At 42.6% G+C, this 25,384-nt stretch overlaps 1 protein-coding gene across 3 annotated transcripts in view; it reads left to right on the forward strand.

Moving 5' to 3' along the window:
- CD44 (CD44 molecule (Indian blood group)) overlaps positions 1–18,166 on the forward strand; it is a 51,672-nt gene extending 33,506 nt beyond the window's left edge. For 2 of the 3 annotated variants that reach the window (XM_056527866.1, XM_056527864.1), the window contains exons 2-8: positions 3,926–4,085; positions 5,376–5,515; positions 6,961–7,035; positions 7,738–8,061; positions 11,007–11,156; positions 13,126–13,204; positions 15,748–18,166. In XM_056527866.1, coding sequence (XP_056383841.1) covers positions 3,926–4,085; positions 5,376–5,515; positions 6,961–7,035; positions 7,738–8,061; positions 11,007–11,156; positions 13,126–13,204; positions 15,748–15,958 — 1,139 coding nt within the window. In that variant the 3' untranslated portion in view covers positions 15,959–18,166. The remainder of the gene's footprint in view (positions 1–3,925; positions 4,086–5,375; positions 5,516–6,960; positions 7,036–7,737; positions 8,062–11,006; positions 11,157–13,125; positions 13,205–15,747) is intronic. The other variant, XM_056527867.1, reaches the window with a different exon arrangement.
- Positions 18,167–25,384: the final 7,218 nt, after the last annotated feature.

Consider the following 25,384-nt stretch of genomic DNA (forward strand, 5'->3'; position numbering starts at 1 on the left):
ATATACCATATATATATATGTATATATATATATATATATATATATATATATATATACATACATACATACATACATACATAAAACATGAATGCTATCCGACTATAATTAAACAGGCACTTGTCATATGAACAAACTTTGCACAGATACATAGTACAAGTGAATGTAAGAAACTTTGTAATATATCTTATCAGAGAAAAATGCTTTCTTCTTCTGTTATCAAGCATCTTCCTTCTCTAAAATCATTTCTGAAATTCATCTCAGATTTGTCCTGTGTCTGCAAGTCAGGCAATACAAGTGTATAGAAAGGGGAGGATGGAGCTCTGTCAACCAATTCTGGGAGAACTGCAAATTATAGATGAAGCCTACAGAGCAGAAATCTGCTGAGATATACCATATACATATACATATATAAAACATGAATGATATCCAACTATAATTAAACAGGCATTTGTCATGTGAACAAACTTTGCACAGATACACAGTACAAGAGAATATAAGAAACTGTGCAATATATCTTATTAGAGAAAAATGCTTTCTTTTTGTGTTATCAAGCTGCTTCCTTTTCTAAAATCATCTCTGAAATTCATCTCAGATTTGTCCTGTGTCTGCAAGTCAGGCAATACAAGTGTATAGAAAGGGGAGGATGAAGCTCTGTCAACCAGCTCTGGGAGAATTGAAAATTATAGATGAAGCCTGCAGAGCAGAAATCTTCTGAGATATACCATATACAAGTTATATAATGGGTAGAAATAGAGCTGCTCCTCATGTAAACACAAAGGGAAGTTTATGCTGAAGCTTTATAACGTACATGTCTTTTCATAGGAAAAAAATAATTCTATATGTTCCTCACTAGGTCATGCAGATGCTTTACATGTCTTTTTTTATTGTCAAGCTTCTGTATTTGGCTCACAAATCCCTCTGTTCTGCTGCTCATTCATTCTGACATCCACTGCTCGGGAAGGGGCGTGTCTGAGGCAAGACCTGAGCCCGCCCTCTCTCACCTTACATTTACTTTCTCCCTGAGTCTGCTGTACTGTCTTTTTATCCAATCACTGCAGGCTGCTCTGTAACCCCCTCCTCTCTGTTTTCATGCTGCAGTCTGATAGGACAGGAGTGAGCACAGAGAAGTGTTAGTCCCACCCTCACTTCCTGGTCTTTTTACATGCCTTCAGCTGGGACAAAGATGGGACATGTGGCTGGACAGGATTATGTTCTGGATGGTATGGGGACCCCTAGTGGTCTTTTTTTATAAGCTGTGATTTCTATAAAATGAAGATTAGATTTCATGAACAACATGTAAAAGGTTTTTAATTCTTCCAGTTCCCATTCAATAGTAAATTGTGGCCTCTGTCTATTCCTGACATGTTGGTTTCATTTCAAAATCTTTTATTCGGAGATGATTAGGAGAAAACCCTTGTGCCCTTTCCACTTTCAATACCTAATTTGCCCCAGACCTCACGCACCAATGGACTCTTCTTTAGAACCATCACCTAAGTCCTACTAAACTCTGCTCTGAAGTAAGGAAATCCCATCAGTATTAAGTCCCGGAGCCCGACAGACCCAAAGCTGTGGTTCCCAAAGGGGTTTTTCTTGTTGCATTTGTCCTGTCCAGATTTCATACTGCAGTCCCTGGGAGCCGATTATCACAGTTACCCGAGACCGATCTAATAATTCATTGGCACAGAACGCATTGTTTGCCATCCGTGGGTAACCCCCTCCTTACCACGCCGGGCGAAGGTGACTCATCTGGAACACGATCTTATACGGCTGTTGTGATGACTTGTACAGGAGAATTTCATGGTGGAGAAGCCTGCAGTGTGCATACAAAAGCAATGTATAGCCACCTATATACTTCACCCTCCTCATAGTAATACACTATATACATATATACTTCACCCTCCTCATAGTAATACACTATATACATATATACTTCACCCTCCTCATAGTAATACACTATATACATATATGCTTCACCCTCCTCATAGTAATACACTAGACACCTATATACCTCCCCCTCCTCATAGTAATACACTAGGCACCTATATACCTATCCATACACATATACCCCCCTACATACACCTCCCCCTCCTCATAGTAATACACTATATACATATATACCTCACCCTCCTCATAGTAATACACTAGGCACCTATATACCTATCCATACACATATACCCCCTACATACACCTCCCCCTCCTCACAGTAATACACTAGGCACCTATATACCTCCCCCCTCCTCACAGTAATACACTATATACATATATACCTCCCCCTCCTCATAGTAATACACTAGGCACCTATATACCTCCCCCTCCTCACAGTAATACACTATATACATATATACCTCCCCCTCCTCATAGTAATACACTATATACATATATACTTCACCCTCCTCATAGTAATACACTAGGCACCTATATACCTATCCATACACATATACCCCCCTACATACACCCCCCTCCTCATAGTAATACACTAGGCACCTATATACCTATCCATACACATATACCCCCCTACATACACCTCCCCCTCCTCACAGTAATACACTAGGCACCTATATACCTCCCCCTACTCACAGTAATACACTATATACATATATACCTCACCCTCCTCATAGTAATACACTAGGCACCTATATACCTAACCATACACATATACCCCCCTACATACACCTCCCCCTCCTCATAGTAATACACTAGGCACCTATATACCTAACCATACACATATACCCCCCTACGTACAGCTCGCCCTCCTCATAGTAATACACTAGGCACCTATATACCTAACCATACACATATACCCCCTACATACACCTCCCCCTCCTCATAGTAATACACTAGGCACCTATATACCTCCCCCTCCTCATAGTAATACACTAGATACATATATACCTCACCCTCCTCATAGTAATACACTAGGCACCTATATACCTCCCCCTCCTCATAGTAATACACTATATACATATATACCTCACCTTCCTCGTAGTAATACACTAGACACCTCTATACCTCCCCCTCCTCATAGTAATACACTATATACATATATACCTCCCCCTCCTCATAGTAATACACTAGACACTTATATATCTCACAGTAATATACTATACACATATACCCCCCTCACATTCACCTCCCCCTCCTTACAGTAATACACTATATACATATACACCTCCCCCTCCTCATAGTAATACACTATATACATATACACCTCCCCCTCCTCATAGTAATACACTAGACACCTATATACCTCCCCCTCCTCATAGTAATACACTATATACATATATACCTCCCCCTCCTCATAGTAATACACTAGACACCTATATATCTCACAGTAATATACTATACACATATACCCCCCTCACATTCACCTCACCCTCCTTACAGTAATACCCTATATACATATACACCTCCCCCTCCTCATAGTAATACACTATATACATATACACCTCCCCCTCCTCATAGTAATACACTAGACACCTATATACCTCCCCCTCCTCATAGTAATACACTAGACACACATACTGTATACTCAACACCCTCACCTATATCTGCCTTCCTCACACTAATACACTAGGCAAACTCACACGTTGTTCCAAACTAGAAATTTTAGACTATATATATATATATTGTTATCTCTTTCCAACAAAATACCGCCATAGATTTTCCAGGTTTTATTTTCAGAAGAAACATGACAAGGAATGGACCTCTAGCCTCTTGTAGGAGAATGTACTGGGCATGCTCTGTGACGTGTGTAAAGAGGGGGGGGGGAGCAGTTTTCTAATCGTCTTCTCTTTATAACCAAAGTGCGGATCCTGTAATATTTATAACAGAGGTTTTAATGTTCCTTGTGATGACGGTGAAATGGCTGGTAAATTCCAATGATTCCATTTACTAACAAAAACCTTTTTTTTCCATCTGGTTCCAGTTATCAGCTGTCGGTTCCGGGGGGTGTTCCATGTAGAGAAGGTGGCCAGGTACAGTCTAAACTATGAGGAAGCCAGAAAGGCCTGCGCCGAAATTGATGCCATCGTTGCAACAAAGGAGCAAGTGGAAATAGCACATACAGGTGGCTTTGAGACCTGCAGGTAAAGTCATAGTATACTCTGCAGTATAATACAGGATATAACTCAGGATCAGTACAGGATAAGTAATGTAATGTATGTACACAGTGACCTCACCAGCAGAATAGTGAGTACAGCTCTGGAGTATAATACAGGATATAACTCAGGATCAGTACAGGATAAGTAATGTAATGTATGTACACAGTGACCTCACCAGCAGAATAGTGAGTACAGCTCTGCAGTATAATACAGGATATAACTCAGGATCAGTACAGGATAAGTAATGTAATGTATGTACACAGTGACCACACCAGCAGAATAGTGAGTACAGCCCTGGAGTATAATACAGGATACAACTCAGGATCAGTACAGGATAAGTAATGTAATGTATGTACACAGTGACCTCACCAGCAGAATAGCGAGTACAGCTCTGGAATATAATACAGGATATAACTCAGGATCAGTACAGGATAAGTAATGTAATGTATGTACACAGTGACCTCACCAGCAGAATAGTGAGTACAGCCCTGGAGTATAATACAGGATACAACTCAGGATCAGTACAGGATAAGTAATGTAATGTATGTACACAGTGACCTCACCAGCAGAATAGTGAGTACAGCTCTGGGGTATAATACAGGTTATAACTCAGGATCAGTACAGGATAAGTAATGTAATGTATGTACACAGTGACCTCACCAGCAGAATAGTGAGTACAGCTCTGGAGTATAATACAGGATATAACTCAGGATCAGTACAGGATAAGTAATGTAATGTATGTACACAGTGACCTCACCAGCAGAATAGTGAGTACAGCTCTGGAGTATAATACAGGATATAACTCAGGATCAGTACAGGATAAGTAATGTAATGTATGTACACAGTGACCCCACCAGCAGAATAGTGAGTACAGCTCTGGAGTATAATACAGGATATAACGCAGGATCAGTACAGGATAAGTAATGTAATGTATATACACAGTGGCCTCACCAGCAGAATTGTGAGTACAGCTCTGGAGTATAATACAGGATATGACTCAGGATCAGTACAGGATAAGTAATGTAATGTATGTACACAGTGACCTCACCAGCAGAATAGTGAGTACAGCTCTAGGGTATAATACAGGATATAACTCAGGGTCAGTACAGGATAAGTAATGTAATGTATGTACACAGTGACCTCACCAGCAGAATAGTGAGTACAGCTCTGGAGTATAATACAGGATATAACTCAGGATCAGTACGGGATCAGTAAGTAACAATTATTTCTGATGATTGATGAATTATTATATTGTTCTCCTCCTTCTCTTTGCAGGTATGGCTGGGTAGATAACGCCACAGTCGTCATCCCTCGTACCACTAGTAATCCCATATGCGCCGCCGGTCACATCGGTGTCTTTGTCCTTCATACCAATATGACAACCCCTTACGATGTCTACTGCTACAACGTCACAGGTCAGTCATGATGCCTATTATGTCACCATTGTAGACCGGATCAGTCTTTACTCCTCCCTCCCCCCTCCCCCCCATCACGGGGGCACTTTTTTTTCACGAAATATTCGAGCTGAACGTCCAAGACATTGACATATTTAACTAACTTGTCAGCTCTATTCCAGATAATGGATGAAAGCGCCCATCACGTGTCACATATGTGCGTCCATGAAACCTATATAGCGGTAACATGCTCGTATTCAACCTTGCAGGTTACTTCTTAGTTGCATTTGTTTCTGTACTGAATGTTCAATTTAAAGGGTACTGCAGCGAAAAGTAACTTATCCCCTACTCACAGGATAGGGGATAAGTGTCAGATCCCGGGGGTCCGACCAGCGGTCGGACCCCCCGGGATCTGACACTAATCCCCTATCCTGTAAATAGGGGATAAGTTACTTTTCGCTGCAGAACCCCTTTAAAGAGAATATCCACTATTTACATGCAATGTCCCATGCCAATAACTTTCTAAATACATTGTAATAGGGGTCGGAGTTCCATTTTTCTGATCCCGTGCATAAGTATAGGGTTAAAGGGGTACTCCGGTGGAAAACATTTTTTTAATGAACTGGTGCCAGAAAGTGAGACAGATTTGTAAATTACTTCTAATCCTTCCTGCACTTATCAGCTGCTGTATCCTCCAGAAGAAGTTGTGTAGTTCTTTCCAGTCTGACCACAGTGTTCTCTGCTGACACCTCTGTCTTAGTCAGGAACTGTCCTGAGCATGAGAGGTTTGCTACGGGGATGTGCTTCTACTCTGAACAATTCCTGACACAGACAGAGGTGGCAGCAGAGAGCACTGTGGTCAGACTGGAAAGAACTACACAACTTCTTCTGGAGCATACAGCAGCTGATAAGTGCAGGAAGGATTAGAAGTAATTTACAAATCTGTTTAACTTTCTGCCAGTAGTTGATTTGAAAACAATATTTATTCTCCGGTGTACCCCTTTAAGACCTAAACTATATGGTGATAAAGTTGCAGGAGGACGCACAACTTTATTTAATTTCTTCTTGCCCTGTCTTCACATTTGCCTAATCTTTCGATATCTGAACATCTGCAACTTCTTACCCCCTACTTCTTCTTACCAACCAGGCGCCTTTCATCACATTTATGGAGGGGGGGGGGGGGTTGTTATATGAATCTGATTACAGATATATATATATATATATATATATATATATATATATATATATATAAACTAGAGGAGGTTTCTTGGAGACTTTCCATGCTTTTTGGAGACCAGATGAACCTAATATTTAGTTTCCCTAACTGGTTGATGTCTTCCAGTTCTTGCATATTTTGGGCTTTTGGGGCAGAGGAAGAAGCTCACAATATATATATAGCTATACAGTATATATTGAAATGTTGATGAAGTTAACTTTTTAACTCTTCTTTTTTAATCCTTCTGTAGAAACAAGCGAGAAGAACTGTGAGCATTATGACTATCAGAATAAGAGTGTGGTCTCCTACGACCCGACTGAAGAAGGTCAGTCTTTATTTTAACAAAAAATTCCAACATCCTGAACACGTTCTGCGCATGCACAGAACATAGTCATAGGCCCCCATCGATCCGTCCAGAGGCCACATAACATGCCTCGACATTGAGATAAATAATAAAACATTGGCTTACTGCATACACGTCACACATTGATCTCAATACTAAAGCAGTCTGCAGTAAGATATCAAGCTCCCCCTAGTGGTGACCTCAGGCATCTATAATTTTATTGTCAATGCAGATCATATATTTTGTAAAAGATCATGTACAACCAATCGGTTCATAGCCATAAAGCAAGTAGTATGTTATAGAACAGGTAAAAGTACTACATGGTCGGTGTAGTCAAACTCTTACTCCAGTCTACATGTATGTTGGCAACTTTCTGATTGCCGGGAGGAAGTCAACATATTAACCATAGACCAATAGGGATATAATAAAGCCATTTAATATTTGTGTCTTGCATGTACTTTGGAGCAGGTGGCTAGTAACTATTATCAGTAGCACCAGTAGATTCCTCCTGTATTAGTACTGGTGGGCTGGAAGACTCTATTGTCATGAATAGGTGATTCTATTAGATGGCTTTGCCCAATGTGTGTAGATGACAATTGCCCATTAAGGTAAAGTAATCCCTGAATGCCGAAAGGGAATACTATTCCTTTGTAAGTATCTCCTTGCTCTCTTCCCGCCTGATAGGAGACATCAGTGATTCTTCGTCCAGTAAAGTGAGTCCAACTCACCCTGGACTTGACCTAAGTTCATCATTCTCTGAGCAAGTAGGTGTGTCTGAGGACATTACATTCGACCCCCTGATGACTACGGAGCCACCAGAACATTCAGGCGACCACCCTGAAATCAACGCAGAGGAGGGAGATACGAAGAGTCCTAACCAGGGACCAGGAGACGATTTTGATAACGGTTTCATCGAAGTAAAGCCCTCAGATGAAGGAGCTGACCACCATGAAGACCATGGACCAGTTACAGATCCATCTATTCAGAAGGAGACAGAATCTATCAATGGTAGGAAGCTGCCCTTCCGTAGTTTAACATAGTGTGTGAATCAGCGACAATGCAAAGGTCAAACACTTTGCATTATTAACATGATTTGTAGTACCAGTAGTTTGTAGATGGTAGATCTTTCAATGGTGGTGGTGATCATCTGGTGGTGACCCTCTGTCATAATTGGTGGTGGGAAAATCTCTCTTTGTTCTTTATACAGGATGAGTTAACAAAAGGTGAGTATTCATACACTTGATATTGGTTACGTTTGGATGGAAAAAAAAAAAAACTCCAGAAAATATAATGTCATCTACATAGTCAAAGTTGGTTATGGAATTTTAGTAAAGAACAGACCAAAGAAACGTGAAGGGTATTAAAATGCCAGTTCTCTGCAGAATTGAATTCTGTCTTGGTTTAGCATCATCAGATGAAGAACACATCCATTGAGTAAAGGGTTAGTAAGTACTTGCACCAGGCTTGGATCTGCTTTGCACTTGCCACCGTAGAGGTTTGCCTTGTAAGCTTGACCATCACTTGTGGCTTCCAATACTGACACACAACAGTTTTGGGCTCTGCTTTATATACTAGTCATCAGTTTGGACCTTGCTATTTATGTTAGTCGTCGGTTTGGGCTCTGCTTTGTGTACTAGTCATCAGTTTGGACCTTGCTATTTATGTTAGCTGTCGGTTTGGGCTCTGCTTTGTGTACTAGTCATCAGTTTGGACCTTGCTATTTATGTTAGCCGTCGGTTTGGGCTCTGCTTTGTATACTAGTCATCAGTTTGGGCCCTGTTATGTATAAAAGTCATCAGTTTGGGCCCTGCTTTGCCCACTAGCTATTAGTTTGGGCTTTGCTTTGTACACTAGCCATCAGTTTGGGACCTTCTATGTATACTAGTAATCAGTTTGGGCCTTGCTTTGTATACTAGTCATCAGTTTGGGCTCTGCTTTGCACACTAGGTATCAGTTTGGGCCCCGCTTTGTATATTAGTCATTAGTTTTAGCACTGCTTTGTACACAGTTTAGGCCCTGCTTTATATACTTGTCATCAGTTTGGGCTCTTCTATGTATACTAGTCATCAGTTTAGGCCCTGCTTTGCATATGAGTCATTAGTTTAGGCCCTGCTTTGTATACTAGTCATCAGTTTGGGCCCTGCTTTGTAAACTAGTCATCTGTTTGAGCCCTGCTTTGTATACCAGTCATCAGTTTGGGCCCTGCTTTATATAATAGTCATCAGTTTAGGCCCTGCTTTGTATATCAGTCATCAGTTTAGGCCCTGCTTTGCATAATAGTCATCAGTTTAGGCCCTGCTTTATATAATAGTCATCAGTTTAGGCCCTGCTTTGTATACTAGTCAGCCGTTTGGACCCTGCTTTGTATACTAGTCATCAATTTGGGCCCTGCTTTGTATACTAGTCATCAGTTTGCGCCCTACTTTGTATACTAGTCATAAGTTTGGGCCCTGCTTTGTTTACTAGTCATCAATTTGGGCCCTGCTTTGTATACTAGTCATCAGTTTGCGCCCTACTTTGTATACTAGTCATCAGTTTACGCGCTGCTTTGTGTGCCGGTCATCAGTTTGAGCGCTGATTTGTAAACTAGTCATCTGTTTGAACCCTGCTTTGTATACCAGTCATTATTTTGTGCCCTGCTTTGTATACTAGTTATCAGTTTAGGCCCTGCTTTGTATAACCGTCATCAGTTTGGGCCCTTCTTTGTATACCAGTCATCAGTTTAGGCCCTTCTTTGCATATCAGTCATCAGTTTAGGCCCTGCTTTGTATACTAGTCATCAGTTTAGGCCCTGCTTTGTATATCAGTCATCAGTTTATGCTCTGCTTTGTATACTAGTCATCAGTTTAGGCTCTGCTTTGTATACTAGTCATCAGTTTAGGCCCTGCTTTGTATACTAGTCATCAGTTTAGGCTTTGCTTTGTATACTAGTTATCAGTTTAGGCCCTGCTTTGTATACTAGTCATCAGTTTAGGCTTTGCTTTGTATACTGGTCATCAGTTTAGGCTCTTCTTTGTATACTAGTCAGCGGTTTGGACCCTGCTTTGTATACTAGTCATCAGTTTAGGCCCTGCTTTGTATACTAGTCATTAGTTTAGGCTCTGCTTTGTATACTAGTCATCAGTTTAGGCCCTGCTTTGTATACTGGTCATCAGTTTAGGCTCTTCTTTGTATACTAGTCAGCGGTTTGGACCCTGCTTTGTATACTAGTCATCAGTTTAGGCTCTGCTTTGTATACTAGTCATCAGTTTAGGCTCTGCTTTGTATACTAGTCTTCAGTTTAGGCTTTGCTTTGTATACTAGCCTTAAGTCTGGGCTCAGCTTTGTGTACTGGTCATGAGTTTAGACCCTGCTTTGTATAAGAGTCATCCGTTTGGGCCCTGCTTTGTGCACTGGTCAGCAGTTTTGACCTTGCTTTGTATACATATCACCGGATTTAACTTGTTTTCTTCAACTATACATGTATATTTTGCTCTTGTTTCATAAGTAACCAATCTTCTTTCTAAAGTAAAGCATTACTGGACTGAGGCCACCAGAATGTACAATTTCTTGCATCTGTCTAGAAAATTATCGCAAAAAAAACCCAAAAACTTTTAAACAGATATATTGTAAAGTTACACTACAATGCTGTTGATATAGGGGTTTCCATCCAATTTGGCAGCCATGCTCCCTTTTCTGATTTGTTGGTCTCCTATCTACGCAATACCATCACATCTAATTCCATACACATCATCTAATACAGACCTCAGATGAAAGACCTGCTATTTAAATCTGGCCTAGAAATATGATGCAATTGGACTTATACCAATAAAGGTCCATTCTAATCATCTATGGACATTGGTGCTCCATCACAGAGTAGCACAAGTTAGAATCTTACAGTTTCGGGCACATGAATGGGTACTGATCACGTGTTCTTCTTACCCATGATGACGTTCTGTGTCCTTCCTCCACAGAAGGGATACACTTACAGGATCGGGACAACGAGGTGATCAGAAACAACCCTGAAGCTAGTGATGATGAAATTGGGAAGGATCCGTCAGGATCTACAGAAGGATCTTCAGGCTCCGGAAAAAACAAGACTAAAAGAAGAGCAGCAGTTCCAGGTAAGACGCGCCAAATCTACGAGGATTATTGTTCATCTTAGATAAGCAAGTAGGAAGTTTATGGAAGCTGAAATGGCTACCATGTTAGAGAAGATATCCTGCTCATAACCCATTGATGTGAAGAATTTGTAGAGGAGGGAAGCAGAGGATAGACGCACATCGTGAAATGTGGTGTCACATGGTGACCATTGTAACACCCTGTAATGCTTAGGTCAAGTTTGCATTAGTTGTCCACTCTAGTTATTAAAATGTTTCTAAAAGAACATATGGGCAATGGTAAGCATAAATGGTATCAGGTCAGTGGGACTGTAATACCCGACACAGCCCATTGACAACAGTGGCGCTGTTTCTGGAAAAGAAAAAGAAGACCCTTTGTTTTTGTTTTTTTAAACCCCAGTTAAAAGGGGCTTCATGGTGCCTTTTTTGGACCAATAAAATAGGCTAAACGAATGGGGGAAAGTCTTCTACGGAACCTAAACCATTGTTAAAGGGAAGGGCCATGTTCTTTGTGGCTTCAAGTACTGAACAACCATAGAGGAGACTTATATACTATATTTTTTAAGCATATAGACCCCCATGACAAAGACCCTAGCTATAAGGAGTGCCTAAAGCTAGCACCAAATAAACCAGTATTACAATGGAACATGATAGGTTGGGGGGGGGGGCAATGGAAAGTTACTCCTCTGCTCATGAGCAGCGGGCCCCCGCACTTCAGATGACTGGTTATGTAACTCTCTACTATGGCATGGTTTCCGGAAGCCACTGCATAAAGTCAGATCACAATACACAGAAATTTCTGAGTAAACGTGGCCTCATGTGGATTCGCTGTACGACCTTTAGAATGGCCTGTGGGTCCATCAGGATATAGGAACCCTCATACATAATAATATATTCCCTTCTTATATATTCCCAAGTTAAAGGGTAGATTTGCATAGATATTAGAAACATGTGGAAATGTCTGCTGATAGAATTAAATAGCGATGTCCATGGTCAAATGAGATTGAAGTCAACCAAAGTGACCAAAAGATTTCCAGGAGTATATTGTCCGCCTTTTATTGTCCAGTCTTTGGCTGTCCGGGCATGCTGGGAGTTGTAGTTTTACAACTGGAGGCTGGAGGCACCCTGGTTGTTAAACACTAAGTTAAATACTGTTTTAGAGCACTGTGCCCCATCCACTGTTGATGGATTCTTCTGCCTACTGTTTGAAAAATGGGACAAGTTAAAATTAATAATCTTCTTGGCCAGGTTCTGCTTAAATAACCATAGGGGAACAGTGGCGATCCATGTGGTCATGCCCCCTGTTGGCCAGAGGTCCCCCTATCTATCCAGACCCCCCAGTGGGCAGTCCTGCAAATTTTCTTAGGATATAAGGCCCTTTTCCGCTTGGACAACACCTTGTGGTAACATTTTTACTGACGGGCATACTGACACCTCCCCCCCCCCCACATATGCAATTTCCCCTTTAAATAGGACCCCCATGTGGCTAGCTTGCCCCCTGTTGGTAGCTTTCCCCCGTATATAGTGCTGAGAAATCTGTAGGCGCTATGTAAATAAATTAAATAAAATAAAATAAAGTATTTAGGCCCCCCTGTAGTTAGCTTCCCCCCTGTAGGTGGCTTTTCCCCAGCAAATATGTACCCCCTGTAGTTAGCTTGCCCCCTGTACGAAGGAATCCCCACCACCCTGAAGAGAAAAAAAAAAAAACACCTACCGTACTCAATTTGTCTCCCTTGCACTTATTGGTGTCTTTTTCAGCTTCTCTCTGCAGTCACTAGAGGCCGCAGGATGCCTCTCCCCAGAAGGAGTGATGTTTCCGGCCTCTAGTGGCCTTGATCTCAGAGCTAGGAGGCATTAGGACTCCTGTGGGAATTACTGATATAAGGAATGTGAAAAATGAATGACGGAAAAATCACATGTAGATTTCATCAAAAACTTTAAAAACGTACTCTTTTTTTTTTACACTTTACAGAATGGCTGATCGTCTGTGTCTCCCTGGTGTGCCTGGGGCTGATCTTCTCGGTCTGCATCGCCCTCAATGCCCGTAGATTGTAAGTATTATCTCTCTTATAGTTAAACATAGCTGCTCTCTTCCAGAAACAGCGCCGTTCTTGCCTATAGGCTGTGCTCAGTATTACAGCTTGGCCCCAGAGAGAGCAGTTTGCATCCAGACCTTGGAGCCTAAGATTTAGCATTGGCGCGCACAAGCTTCAGGTCATGACTCTGCTATAATCTACAATCTGCAGAATATGTCCGATTCCACATGAAGCATGAATCAGCTTTTCTTATGGCTCCTGTATGTAATGTCCCTTTGGACCCTAGTCAGTGACTAAACATCCTGGCGCGCGGTATCTGGAATATGTACAAGGCGCTCATCACGCTTTTGATTAGAACCATTCTCTGCATCAGAACTGTAGGAGCTCCAAGTCTGGTGAGACGGGAAAGATGTTTCCTATTATAGATGGCGGAGGACGCGGAGTCGCTCCTGTCTGAGATTATGGAGGGTCTGAGGAATCCACAGCTTTATATCACCAGTGTGCACAGCAACCTACAGAGAAGCTTCTGGGTGTACAGCTGGAGTAATAAATAATGCAAAATCAATCATCTCATATATATATCTTATCTATCCATCTCATATCTAGCAAATATCTATCTATCTCATATATATATATATATATATATATATATGTCATCTATCTATCTATCTATACAAATAGAATGCCTGTATAATACCAAGGGTATCAGCAGATATTTAGGGTATAAAGTAAGGACATGGCTGTATGGGGCTTTTGACCCTAAATCCATACAGACCTCTCATTAGTTAATTGACCCCTCCAGTGCTGACATATCACAGTTTAAAGAGATATGCAAATGAGGGATTGAAGCCGACTGGGCGTTTCCTTTAACTCATATATTACAAGGGAGAGGCGGAGCTTACAGTACAGACGAGTGGGTGTCAATCAGGAGGAGGTGACCAGTGCATAGAGGGGAGGGACTGTACTGGGCTCCAGCAGCCGAGGGGAACGCCCAGTGGCTTCCAAAATCTAATTTGCATATCAATTTAAACCCGACCTCTGGCTACACATTTAGTGTCTACATTGTAAACTTTCACACTGTCACACGAGTCCACGATCAATGAGGAGGCGTAATGTGACTGGGGATCTGCTGTCAGACATATTAGGGCTCTACAGATTTTGCGCCTCTGAATGTATATAAGAATGTTCTTCTTCATCGCCAGCAAAGAGATACCATAAAAATGGTGAAGAATCAAAGTGTTCTAGATCTAGATAGAACATTCCATGGCTCCGTCCTTAGGTTGGGCATGTAGATCTATGTCGTAAAAAGCGAGAAGTGCTGGTATCCCTGGTATGCCGGGACCTGTGTTTTCTATTAGGCCGAACACATGTCTCTCATTTCACTGAGACCAGACCCTGAGAAAAGCTTTTCCGAAATGAAATGGAAAACCACACAGATTCCCGTGCTCCCACATTAAATCCATGGAATGTTCTAATTAGTTTTTTCAATAACAGTAAAAGAAGCGCCGCTTCATATCATTTCTCTGTGATCCCGCTCCCAATATTCAGAACTCAATACTGATCCACTCATGTGGGGAGAACATTGGTCTACAGGGAGATTGGAAGCTCCCCAGGCTTAGAAAGCCATGAACCAATCACATAGTACGAGAGTCCTCCGCTTTTTGAGGAAGGAGCAAAGAAGCAGACCCATAGTTTGGTCAAATATCCTGAGATCAACACTGATGTAAGTCGGCTTTGGAGGAAGACTCTTCTACTTGACAAGCAGGAATCGGAGTATAAGGCCTTCCTAAGGAGACTACAAGATGATAAAGATGGTGCCCAGTATCATTTCCCATGGCGAGAAACCCTTCTCCAACGCTGCCTTCAGGTCCATAATACAGATCCCAAAAGCAGTCTATGTGTTGTTGTACAGGGTCCATTGCCATGAGCCCTAAGCTAACCCATGGAATTTAATAGTTGGGCTTTGTAAGGAAAAAATCCAAACTGTGTCCACCAGACTAGGATGTAATGATAAGGTCTTTATATACAGTAGAGTACACTTTGCCAAACCTGCACATTTTGTCAGCAGTCAATGTTTTTTTGTTTATGGGAGCCTAATGGGACCCCCACGATCTCCACTACAGGACCCATCAACTCTCATGTCCTTGGAGTGCTCTGGCCCCCACCCTCGGAGATGAGCGGGAGTGATGACCTGCTCAGCCAATCTCCGGCTGAGACAGTGATTGGCTGAGTGGACCATCACTCCCGCTGGTCTCAGAAGGTGGGGTCCGGAGCGCTCCAAAGATGTTTTAGTTGCTGGGCCCTGTACAGGTGATCATGTTGGGTTCAAATGATTAAACCCCCACAATCAGACACTTATCCCCTATCCTGTGGAGGTTCACATTACAAGAATGCCCCTTTAACTCCGACAACTGCCTTGATGGTCAGAATGCCAGGGGCAGAGTTATTTCCTATTTCATGTGATAGTAATAATCCCTGTTCATACATTATATATTTATCATGAATATTTCTTGTCCCGTCCAGTTCATAACATTTGACCGCATTCGTCTTCTTCGCAGGTGTGGCCAAAAGAAGAAGTTGGTGATCAATGGTAACAAAGCTTCTCCAGAAGATGGCGTTATCATGGAACAGAACGGAGACACGGTAAAGTCTCAGGAGATGGTGCAGCTGGTGTCTCGAGACCAGACCGGTGACTTCGTGGACGGCGATTCCTTGACGCAAGAGGACATAAGGAACGCGAGGGACGTGGACATGAAAATTGGAGTCTAGGCGACTTTTAGGGGCAACAACAAATAAAATGAACTGGGACTGAACTTATAAAATATTAAGAGCCACTCATAGGGCCCTGTGTTGCTACTTTGCCAATTTGCAAATCAAGCCATATATAGTTGGCTTCCCAGTGTTTATATGAAGACAAGCCCTTTTCATTCTCCATGGCTCGTATTGATGTGGTTCTAAAATTTTGATGATGAAATGGGGGGTGACGGGCAGGTAAATGAAGGCCTGAGATGTGCTAAAAAATTGGGACCCAAAAATATGTAAACTAAAACGCTTAGATAGCAAACACAGTGAAGCTGATAAGGATTGTTCACTGGATTTAGGTTAGATAGTCTATAGGTTTCCACAAATCACGGCTACTGCCATGATATAGTTAGGTCTAAGCTACAATGTAAATAGGACAGAATTTGCCATATTTATAGTAGAAAGATGTGTATATGTAGTAGATCTTCCCCAAGGAAAATGTTGGCTTGAATGTAAAGGAGCACTAAGGATCATTCCAATGGTCCACCTGCTAGAGGGGTCTAAGAATGGATGGGTCTAATCAACACGCCAATGGTCCATTCTCTAGATGGGCCTGAGGATCACACCAATGGGCATTTCTCTAGATGGGCCAGAGGATCACATTAATAGTCAATTCTCTAGATGGGTTTGAGAATTACACCTATGGTCCATCTTCTGGATGATTCTGACAATGATGCCAATAGTCCATCATCTGGATAGGTCTGAGAATTGTTATAATGGTCCATTCTCTGAAAGGGTCCATACTCTGGATGAATCTGAGGACTATACCAACGGTATGTCCTTTGTATGAGCTAAGAATGATGCCAAAGATCCATACTCTTAAATGGCCCAAGAATTATGCCAATGGTCCATCTTCTATATGGTTCTGAGGACCATTATCAAGCCAATGGTCCTTCCTCTGTATGGCCCTAAGGATTCCACCAATGGTCCATCATCTAGATGGGTCTGAAGATGTTGCCAATGGTATATTTTCTGGGGTGGGGTCTCAAGGTAATGACAGTGTTCTATCTTTTCGAGTTGCCTGAATATCACACCAATAATCCACTCTTTGGAGTCCTTCCTCAGAAATGGTCTACGGATCTTGCCCATGGTCCATACTCCAGAGTGGACAGAGGAGAACACCAATGGTCTATCCTTTGAAGTATCCTGTCCTACTGCAAAGGCAGTGTTGTCTTGAGTTTCTAATACTGGGTTATGTTGCGTATATATATATATATATATATATATACTCAAAATCTTGTTAAATACATTTTACGACATTGGCCTATGAAGATCTTCAAGTCTGAAAAAACGTTTTCAACGTCAATAATCAATCTTTAGCTTCTTGTTTTTGGACATGAATGCCAATTTGTAGGTACAAAGAAAGAGATTAGGTCTGGCCTAAAGGAGGGTGATATGGAAATGTTCTTCAAGGACACAGTAGATTGTACAAGGATGTTTGTCACTGGTGGACTTGGTCTTCCTAAAAAATAACGTGGGGGCTCAAGAGAATTCATTGAAGTCATTGGACAATGGTCAGAAATGGCATTAAATTATTTAAGGTTTCCAAGACCTATAGCCACCTTGCAATGCTTTTCCTCCATGGTAGGTCGTGATTCATGATGATGATCCATATAAATCATAATCTATGGAGATATCTTGATGTGAGAGTCTTCCTTTCTTCTCGGAAACAAAAAACTAAAAATAGATAACATTTTTTTATTAATTTTTCACTCTTCATCACCAACCTATACTATCTTCATGTACTGGGTAAAGGTCCCATTCATGGTCATTGATGCAATGAGGATGTTACCAAATCTGATGCTCCGCCTACAGGATGGGAGTGGAATAGCATTCCCTTTTTTTCCAAAAAAGGACAATCCATTTATTTTTATTTATTAACATGTTGTACATAATTCAAATACACTAAACGTTATAACACATGTTTTTTAAGGCTATGCTTACAACAATGGAAGGCAATGTATGGTAACCTTTGGTTCTCCTGGCAGTGAGATCCGACCAGGGTGATGTTGGGAGTTGTAGTTTTCCTCTGACTGTATACATAACCTGTGTCGCCTTCCATTCAGGATAGGAGCTACATTTGCTGTATGGTATTAATGTTAAAGGGGTACTCCACTGCCCCAGCGTTTGGAACAATTAGTTCCGAACGCTGGGTGTTCGCTGCGGGGGTGGTGATGTCACACCACGCCCCCTCAATGCAAGTCTATGGGAGGGGGCGTGATGGAAGTCACGCCCCCTCCCATAGACATGTATTGAGGGTGTGTGGTTTAACATGATGAGGGGGCGTGGCAGTGACATCACGACCCCCGCACCCAGCATTTAGAACTAAATGTTCTGAACACTGGGGCAGTAGAGTTCCCCTTTAATGCTGCATGTTTAGCTATTTATCTCTTATAACACAAAGGTATAATTAGCGGGGAAAAAACGAATTCCTCCGATTTGCACATCTCCACAGGGCCGGGAAGATGACGGGTATTATGTGTGTGCGATATGTAAATCTACTGGTTATGGCGGATTTTCTGTCATGTCACTGGGTAGCTTAGTTTCTGCAATTTCAGGTGAAAGCGCTGAAAATAAAGCAATGTTTTTTTACGTTACTTAGTTTAGACTTGAATTGTATTTGGTGCTCGCATTTCCTAATAAGTCGGTATAGATGATGAGAGTTGGAGTGCATTCACTAGAGGCGGGGGGAACTTCCTGACAAGTCACCACAATTGGGTTTTTGATACGAGAAATCATCGTTCCCCAACCACTGTCCCTCTAGCTGTTGTATGAGCCAAGAATGACGCCATAGATCCATAGTCTTGAGGGCCTTGGAATAATGTCAATGTTTCAGCCTCTGTTTGGGTCTGAGGACCAGGATCAAGCCAATGGTCCAGCCCCTAGATCAGGGCCGGTTCTGCCTATAGGCAAAATAGGCAGCCGCCTAGAGCGCCTTCTTGATGGGGGCGCCGCTCTGCCCGCTGCAAGAAAGTTACTAACCACCAACATCTGAAGCACATCTGAACTGTACAGTTCCCCCACATTAGGTGCAGTACAGTTCCCCCACATTAGGTGCAGTATAGTTCCCCACAGGTGCAGTACAGTTCCCCCACATTAGGTGCAGTACAGTTCCCCCACATTAGGTGCAGTACAGTTCCCCCACATTAGGTGCAGTACAGTTCCCCCACATTAGGTGTAGTACAGTTCCCCCACATTAGGTGCAGTATAGTTCCCCCACATTAGGTGCATTATAGTTCCCCACATTAGGTGCAGTATAGTTCCCCTACATTAGGTGCAATACAGTTCCCCCACATTAGGTGCAGTATAGTTCCCCCACATTAGGTGCAGTATAGTTCCCCAACATTAGGTGCAGTATAGTCCCCCACATTAGGTGCAGTATAGTCCCCCACATTAGGTGCAGTACATAGTCCCCCACATTTGGTGCAGTATATTCCCCCACATTAGGTGCAGTACAGTTCCCCACATTGGGTGCAGTACAGTTCCCCACATTAGGTGCAGTATAGTTCCTCCACATTAGGTGTAGTATAGTTCCCCCACAGTAGGTGCAGTATAGTTCACCCACAGACATACAGCCTTCAGCCATATACAGTGTATGGCTGGAGGCTGTATGCCTGTGTACTGCCCCACTTCAGTGCTCCGTCCACCGCTCCTCCGGTCAGGGGTCATGATCTACTGCTATGGCCTATAGGCCATAGCAGTAGGTCCCAGGACTGGAGGAGCGATGGTTGGCGCACTGAAGATGATGTGCTGCCAGCTGGTGCTGGTGACTTACCATGCCAGCCGGCCTGCGTCCTCCTCCTTGATGTGCTGTTCCTCTGGGTGCACGTCAATAATGTCCCTGTGTGCGCTACCTCCCGACGGCCCCTGCGTTTTTAAAGGTAACCGTGACATCCTTGTGTCCCAAAAAGATCTTTCGGGACACAGGGACCAGCAGACAGGCCATTACTACATGTTTGTGCCGAGTCACAACTTTCCCTGGTTTTATCAGCTGTTCTCTCAGGTTTTTAATGTGGGTCCTGTGGGGGGGGGGGGAGGGGGGGGTAATGATTGTAATACTAGGAGTTGGATAATGATAGTAATATTAGACAATGCACAAAGTAAATTTATATAACTGAAAACCCTCATGACCATGGTCAGTGGGCGCCATCTCTGTGTCAGGGACCCAAAAACTCATCAGGCACAATATGCCCCTTGTATCCGAGACTTCAAAGTATAAGAGAAGCTTAATGTGACTAAAATACATAATTTCTATCACAAAGAAGAACAAAGTGCAAGATCGAAGCGTAAGAAGCACGAAACCTCAGGGATAGATTGTACCCGCTGTTCCCTGACGACTGGGTGAAGGGAAGAGAAATGAGTTGGACACTTTTATAAATGGGGTCACCTCTAACTTGTAAGGGGCTGTGTGCATCTTATCTTCATGTAATATAGAAGTAATATCTATTCAGACTACGAGAAACTATATACGACTATATGGCCAGGACTGATATTATTAATTGTAAACCCTTCTATATTGGTAAATGACCTTTCACCTCATTTCCATGACCTGAAATATTTTCAGATTCTGGTAATGGAAAACTCCACCCAAAACTATATACATGGACACCCATGTTTCCTCATGGTAACTTCCCATGTGGCATTGTTTTCCACTGCAGATTTTGTTTTCAAATTCTGCATTTGTTAATGGATATTCCAATATCAGAATTTTTTTTTAAATAAAAAATATCACCTCAAGATATAAAACTTATGGCTTTAGCACGCTTTTGTGTTATTCATCCCTGACAGGAAGTTGTGTAGTCCTTTCATTGTCAATGTGGTGTTGTCTCGGCGGATTACTGTCTCCTCCCACTCTTCCAAAACGAGCATCATCCTCTACTGTCTCAGGAGGCATTGCTGGATCTTGTCCTTGAGCTCTAGCACCATTTCCTGAGTAATGTCATCTCCTCTGACATGCCCCCTACAGCTACATCACCTTCTCCCTGTGATATACACACACATATGTGTGATATATATATATATATATATATATATATATATATATATATATATATATCTTTGTTGGGAAATTTGTGAATTTGGGGAGAATGATGTGTGCTGCCTTATGCTGAACAATGCCACAGGCAGAGGAGCAGACAGGAATCATATGCAGCAGGTGCTGCAATCTCACTGATTGTACAATAGTCTTCTGTAAAATGAGATGTTCTGTGAAGCTCTGGGTGGGAAACCAGCAGGAGTGCTGTGGAAGGAAAATAGGAAGGGTGCACAGGGAGGAACAGGAAGTTGTCACACTAGTCGGCCATTTTGTAGAATTGTCATTTATTGTCACTCTTGACCTGAGACAAACTCCATATGTCTAACAAATTTAATTTGAGACAAAGGGATAAGAAGAATTTAAGAGGTTATATAGGAAAGAAAAGGAAGGACTCTTGGTGTGATATGACCAAAATGTACCTTGAGGGATCGTAATGCAAAGCAATATTCTTGGATTTGTAATTAATTTCAATTAAGGCTTCAATAATATTCAGCAGGACTCAAAATAAAAATAGCTTAAAATTTGGTGGGGTCTTTAGTGGGAGCCGATTTTGTGTCCAGCCATTCACATTGGACGGTCCTTATCATCCAGCAATCATTTCTACTGCCCTATTAAATGGAGATTATTGGGTATAAAAGTAAAAAGAGACAGACAGGTCTAAGTAGAAGAAGTCATTTCCTTTCGAGGTTGACCATAGGTTTCCAGAAATAATCTAGGACATTTCTAAGAAACCATAATGACACCTTACAGGTTTCTATTTCTTGACCTGGCGGCCAAAGTTTTCACAAAATATTCAGAAGTTTCCCGTTCTGCGTTCTGATGGGATACTCTGCTCTGACTACAATGGGGCAATGGTTCAGCCACACGAGCGAGGAGGCCGGAGAGAAGTCATATAAATAATATAAGATGAATATCCAGTCATCATAGGGGTTGTGGACTTGATCTATCACGTGCACCACCCCCGTACCCCTTCATGGTGCCTGAACCAAAATTCTGCAGGGAGGTCTCCAGTGAGGTCCCCATTGAGGTCCCCAGCCTACATTGTAGGCCTTGATTGATAGATTTCTCCCTACCCCAGTGGTCTCAAACTGTGGCCCTCTAGATGTTGCAAAACTTCAACTCCCAGCATGCCCAGACAGCCAACGGCTGTCGGGGGCATGCTGGGAGTCGAAGTTTTGCAATATCTAGCGGGTCACACAATGAGACACTGACCCACAGTTTGAACATTAGTCAATGGTACAGTTGGCAAACCCAACAGGTCCACCATGTAACATGGCCCATCTCTTCCTTTATATGAAGACTTGGATGGAGTGGAGGCTCGGTAGTGGGGTTTTACCATGCCCTTTTGTTCTAAGAGGAGATATGCCAATGTCAGACGCTTCTGGCAGCAGTTTACCTCCTACCTTCTTCATGGTTGGCCGAGCCAAGCATCCATGTGTTCGAGGTTGACAATAGGTTTCCAGAAATAATCTAGGACATTTCTAAGAAACCACCCCCGACGTTAGTGCCGACCAACTTTTACACTAATCATAGGGGTGGTGTCAAGTCATAAATGGGGAACCAGTAGTCACCGGGAGACTCAAAAATGGTGGTCCCTCTTAATATAAAATGGCCATGAGAAGTTATATAAAGCTCTGATGTAAGATCACTAGTAGCATACAGTCCATGGTTGTACTAACTACGCCTTGATTGTTTTGAACATTTAGGGTATTTATTTGTGAACACGCAGGAGGTCCACCCCTCATTTGTTCCAAAACAATACTGGGCGATTTTAGTTTCTCTTTGGCATCCTATGCCTGTGGGTCCCATAAATGGCTACTGTGCCAGAAAGCATCTTATCTCCTATCCAAAATATAGGCAATAAGATGTCTAATCACGGGGGTCCTGCCACTGGGGACCCCCACGAACTCTGCTCCATGCTTGATGACTGGTGACTACAGCAGCCACGCCCCTTTCATTAATGTCTATAGGAGGAGATGTGACGGGCATGGCATTACGTCATGTACACGGAAGCTCCAAGCTTGTGTGCTCCCGACCCTGCTACTGGCCCAGAGATCGTGGGGGACCCACGGGTAGGACCCCTGTGATCAGACATCTTATCCCCTATCCTTTGGATAAGGGATAAGATTTTTCCGGCAGAGTACCCCTTTAAGAATGGGGGCCCCGGACTATTGTCCTCAAACCAGCCCTGGATATTGAGCTCATCTGACACAACCACCAGTATCAACGTGAGTCACGTGACCTACAGCAGTGGTCTCAAAGTGCGGCTCTCCAGACATTTGTCTGAAGGTGGGCTGGGGAAATTCAGGCTGCCCTTTCGTGGTGCCTGAACCAAAAGTCTGCAAGGAGGTCTCCAGTGAGGTCCCCATTGAGGTCCTACGCCAGTGGTCTCAAACTGTGGCCCTCTAGACATTGCAAAACTCCAACTCCCCGCATGCCCGGACAGCCAACGGCCGTCCGGGCATTCTGGGCATTGAAGTTTTGCAACATCTAGCGGGTCACACATTGAGACCACTGACCTACAGTTTGAACATCAGTCGATGGTACAGTTGGCAAACCCAACAGGTCCACCATTTAACATGGCCCATCTCTTCCTTCATATGAAGACTTGGATGGAGTGGAGGATCAGTAGTGGGGTTTTACCATGCCCTTTTGTTCTCAGAGGAGATATGTCAATGTCTGACGCTTCTGGCAGCAGTTTACCCCTCCTATCTTCTTCATGATTGGCCGAGCTAAGCATCCATGTGTATGTGGAGCTGGGATAGATGGCTGCCCGCTGACAGCTATCTAGTGTGTACGGTTAGATACATGGCAGTCTTATCGTCCTCAATGTAGGATGAGAAAAGCCTAAAAAAACTCAAATAGTATCACACATAAGAAAACTACTATCAAAAAAAGATCAATGAGGTCCTGCAAACCCCATCAAACATGGACATTTGGCCAAATCTGAGCTCCATAAACTGAAGACGTCATCCTGAAGACGGTCATGGTCACATGTCCCTTATACAATTTTCTCGTTTGGTCTTGAGATTTAATTAGTTTAATGGTTTCTTTGATGTGTATTATCTGTCTGCTCTTGTTGGCTTGTTTGAGGAGCGATATTAAAATCTTCTGACTAAACCGCTGTCATGAGGAAGACAATAAATAAGAGAATTATATGTAGTATCCAGACTTCTCTGCTTAGTACAGATAACACTCATATAGACATGATGACATCACACAGTTCCTCCATATGGACATGATGACATCACACAGTTCCTCCATATAGACATGATGACATCACACAGTTCCTCCATACGGACATGATGACATCACAGAGTTCCTCCATATAAACATGGTGACATCATACAGTTCTTCCATATGGACACGATGACATCACACAGTTCCTCCATATGAACATGATGACATCACACAGTTCCCCCGTATGGACATGATGACATCACACAGTTCCTCCATATGGACATGATGACATCACACAGTTCCTCCATATGGACATGATGACATCACACAGTTCCTCCATATGGACATGATGACATCACACAGTTCCTCCATATGGACATGATGACATCACACAGTTCCTCCATATGGACATGATGACATCACACAGTTCATCCATATGGACATGATGACATCACACAGTTCCTCCATATGGACATGATGACATCACACAGTTCCTCCATATGGACATGAGGACATCACACAGTTCCTCCATATGGACATGATGACATCACACAGTTCCTCCATATGGACATGATGACATCACACAGTTCCCCCATATAGACATGATGACATCACACAGTTCCTCCATATGGACATGATGACATCACACAGTTCCCCCATATGGACATGATGTCATCACACAGTTCCCCCATATGGACATGATGTCATCACACAGTTCCCCCATGTAGACATGATGTCATCACACAGTTCCCCCATATGGACATGATGTCATCACACAGTTCCCCCATATAGACATGATGACATCACACAGTTCCTCCATATGGACATGATGACATCACACAGTTCCTCCATATGGACATGATGACATCACACAGTTCCCCCATATGGACATGACGACATCACACAGTTCCTCCATATAGACATGATGACATCACACAGTTCCTCCATATGGACATGATGACATCACACAGTTCCTCCATATAGACATGATGACATCATACAGTTCCTCCATATGGACATGATGACATCACACAGTTCCTCCTTATGGACATGATGACATCACACAGTTCCTCCCTATATCCTTGGTAAGCATGTCCATCCCTGTCTGACAGGTATGTACTAAAGCCACCTTATGTTGGATAACTCCTTTAAGCAGGGGCGGGACAAGCTCTGTTGGT

This window comes from Hyla sarda, chromosome 6 (assembly GCF_029499605.1).
Source record: "Hyla sarda isolate aHylSar1 chromosome 6, aHylSar1.hap1, whole genome shotgun sequence".
NCBI classification, from domain to species: Eukaryota; Metazoa; Chordata; class Amphibia; order Anura; family Hylidae; genus Hyla; species Hyla sarda.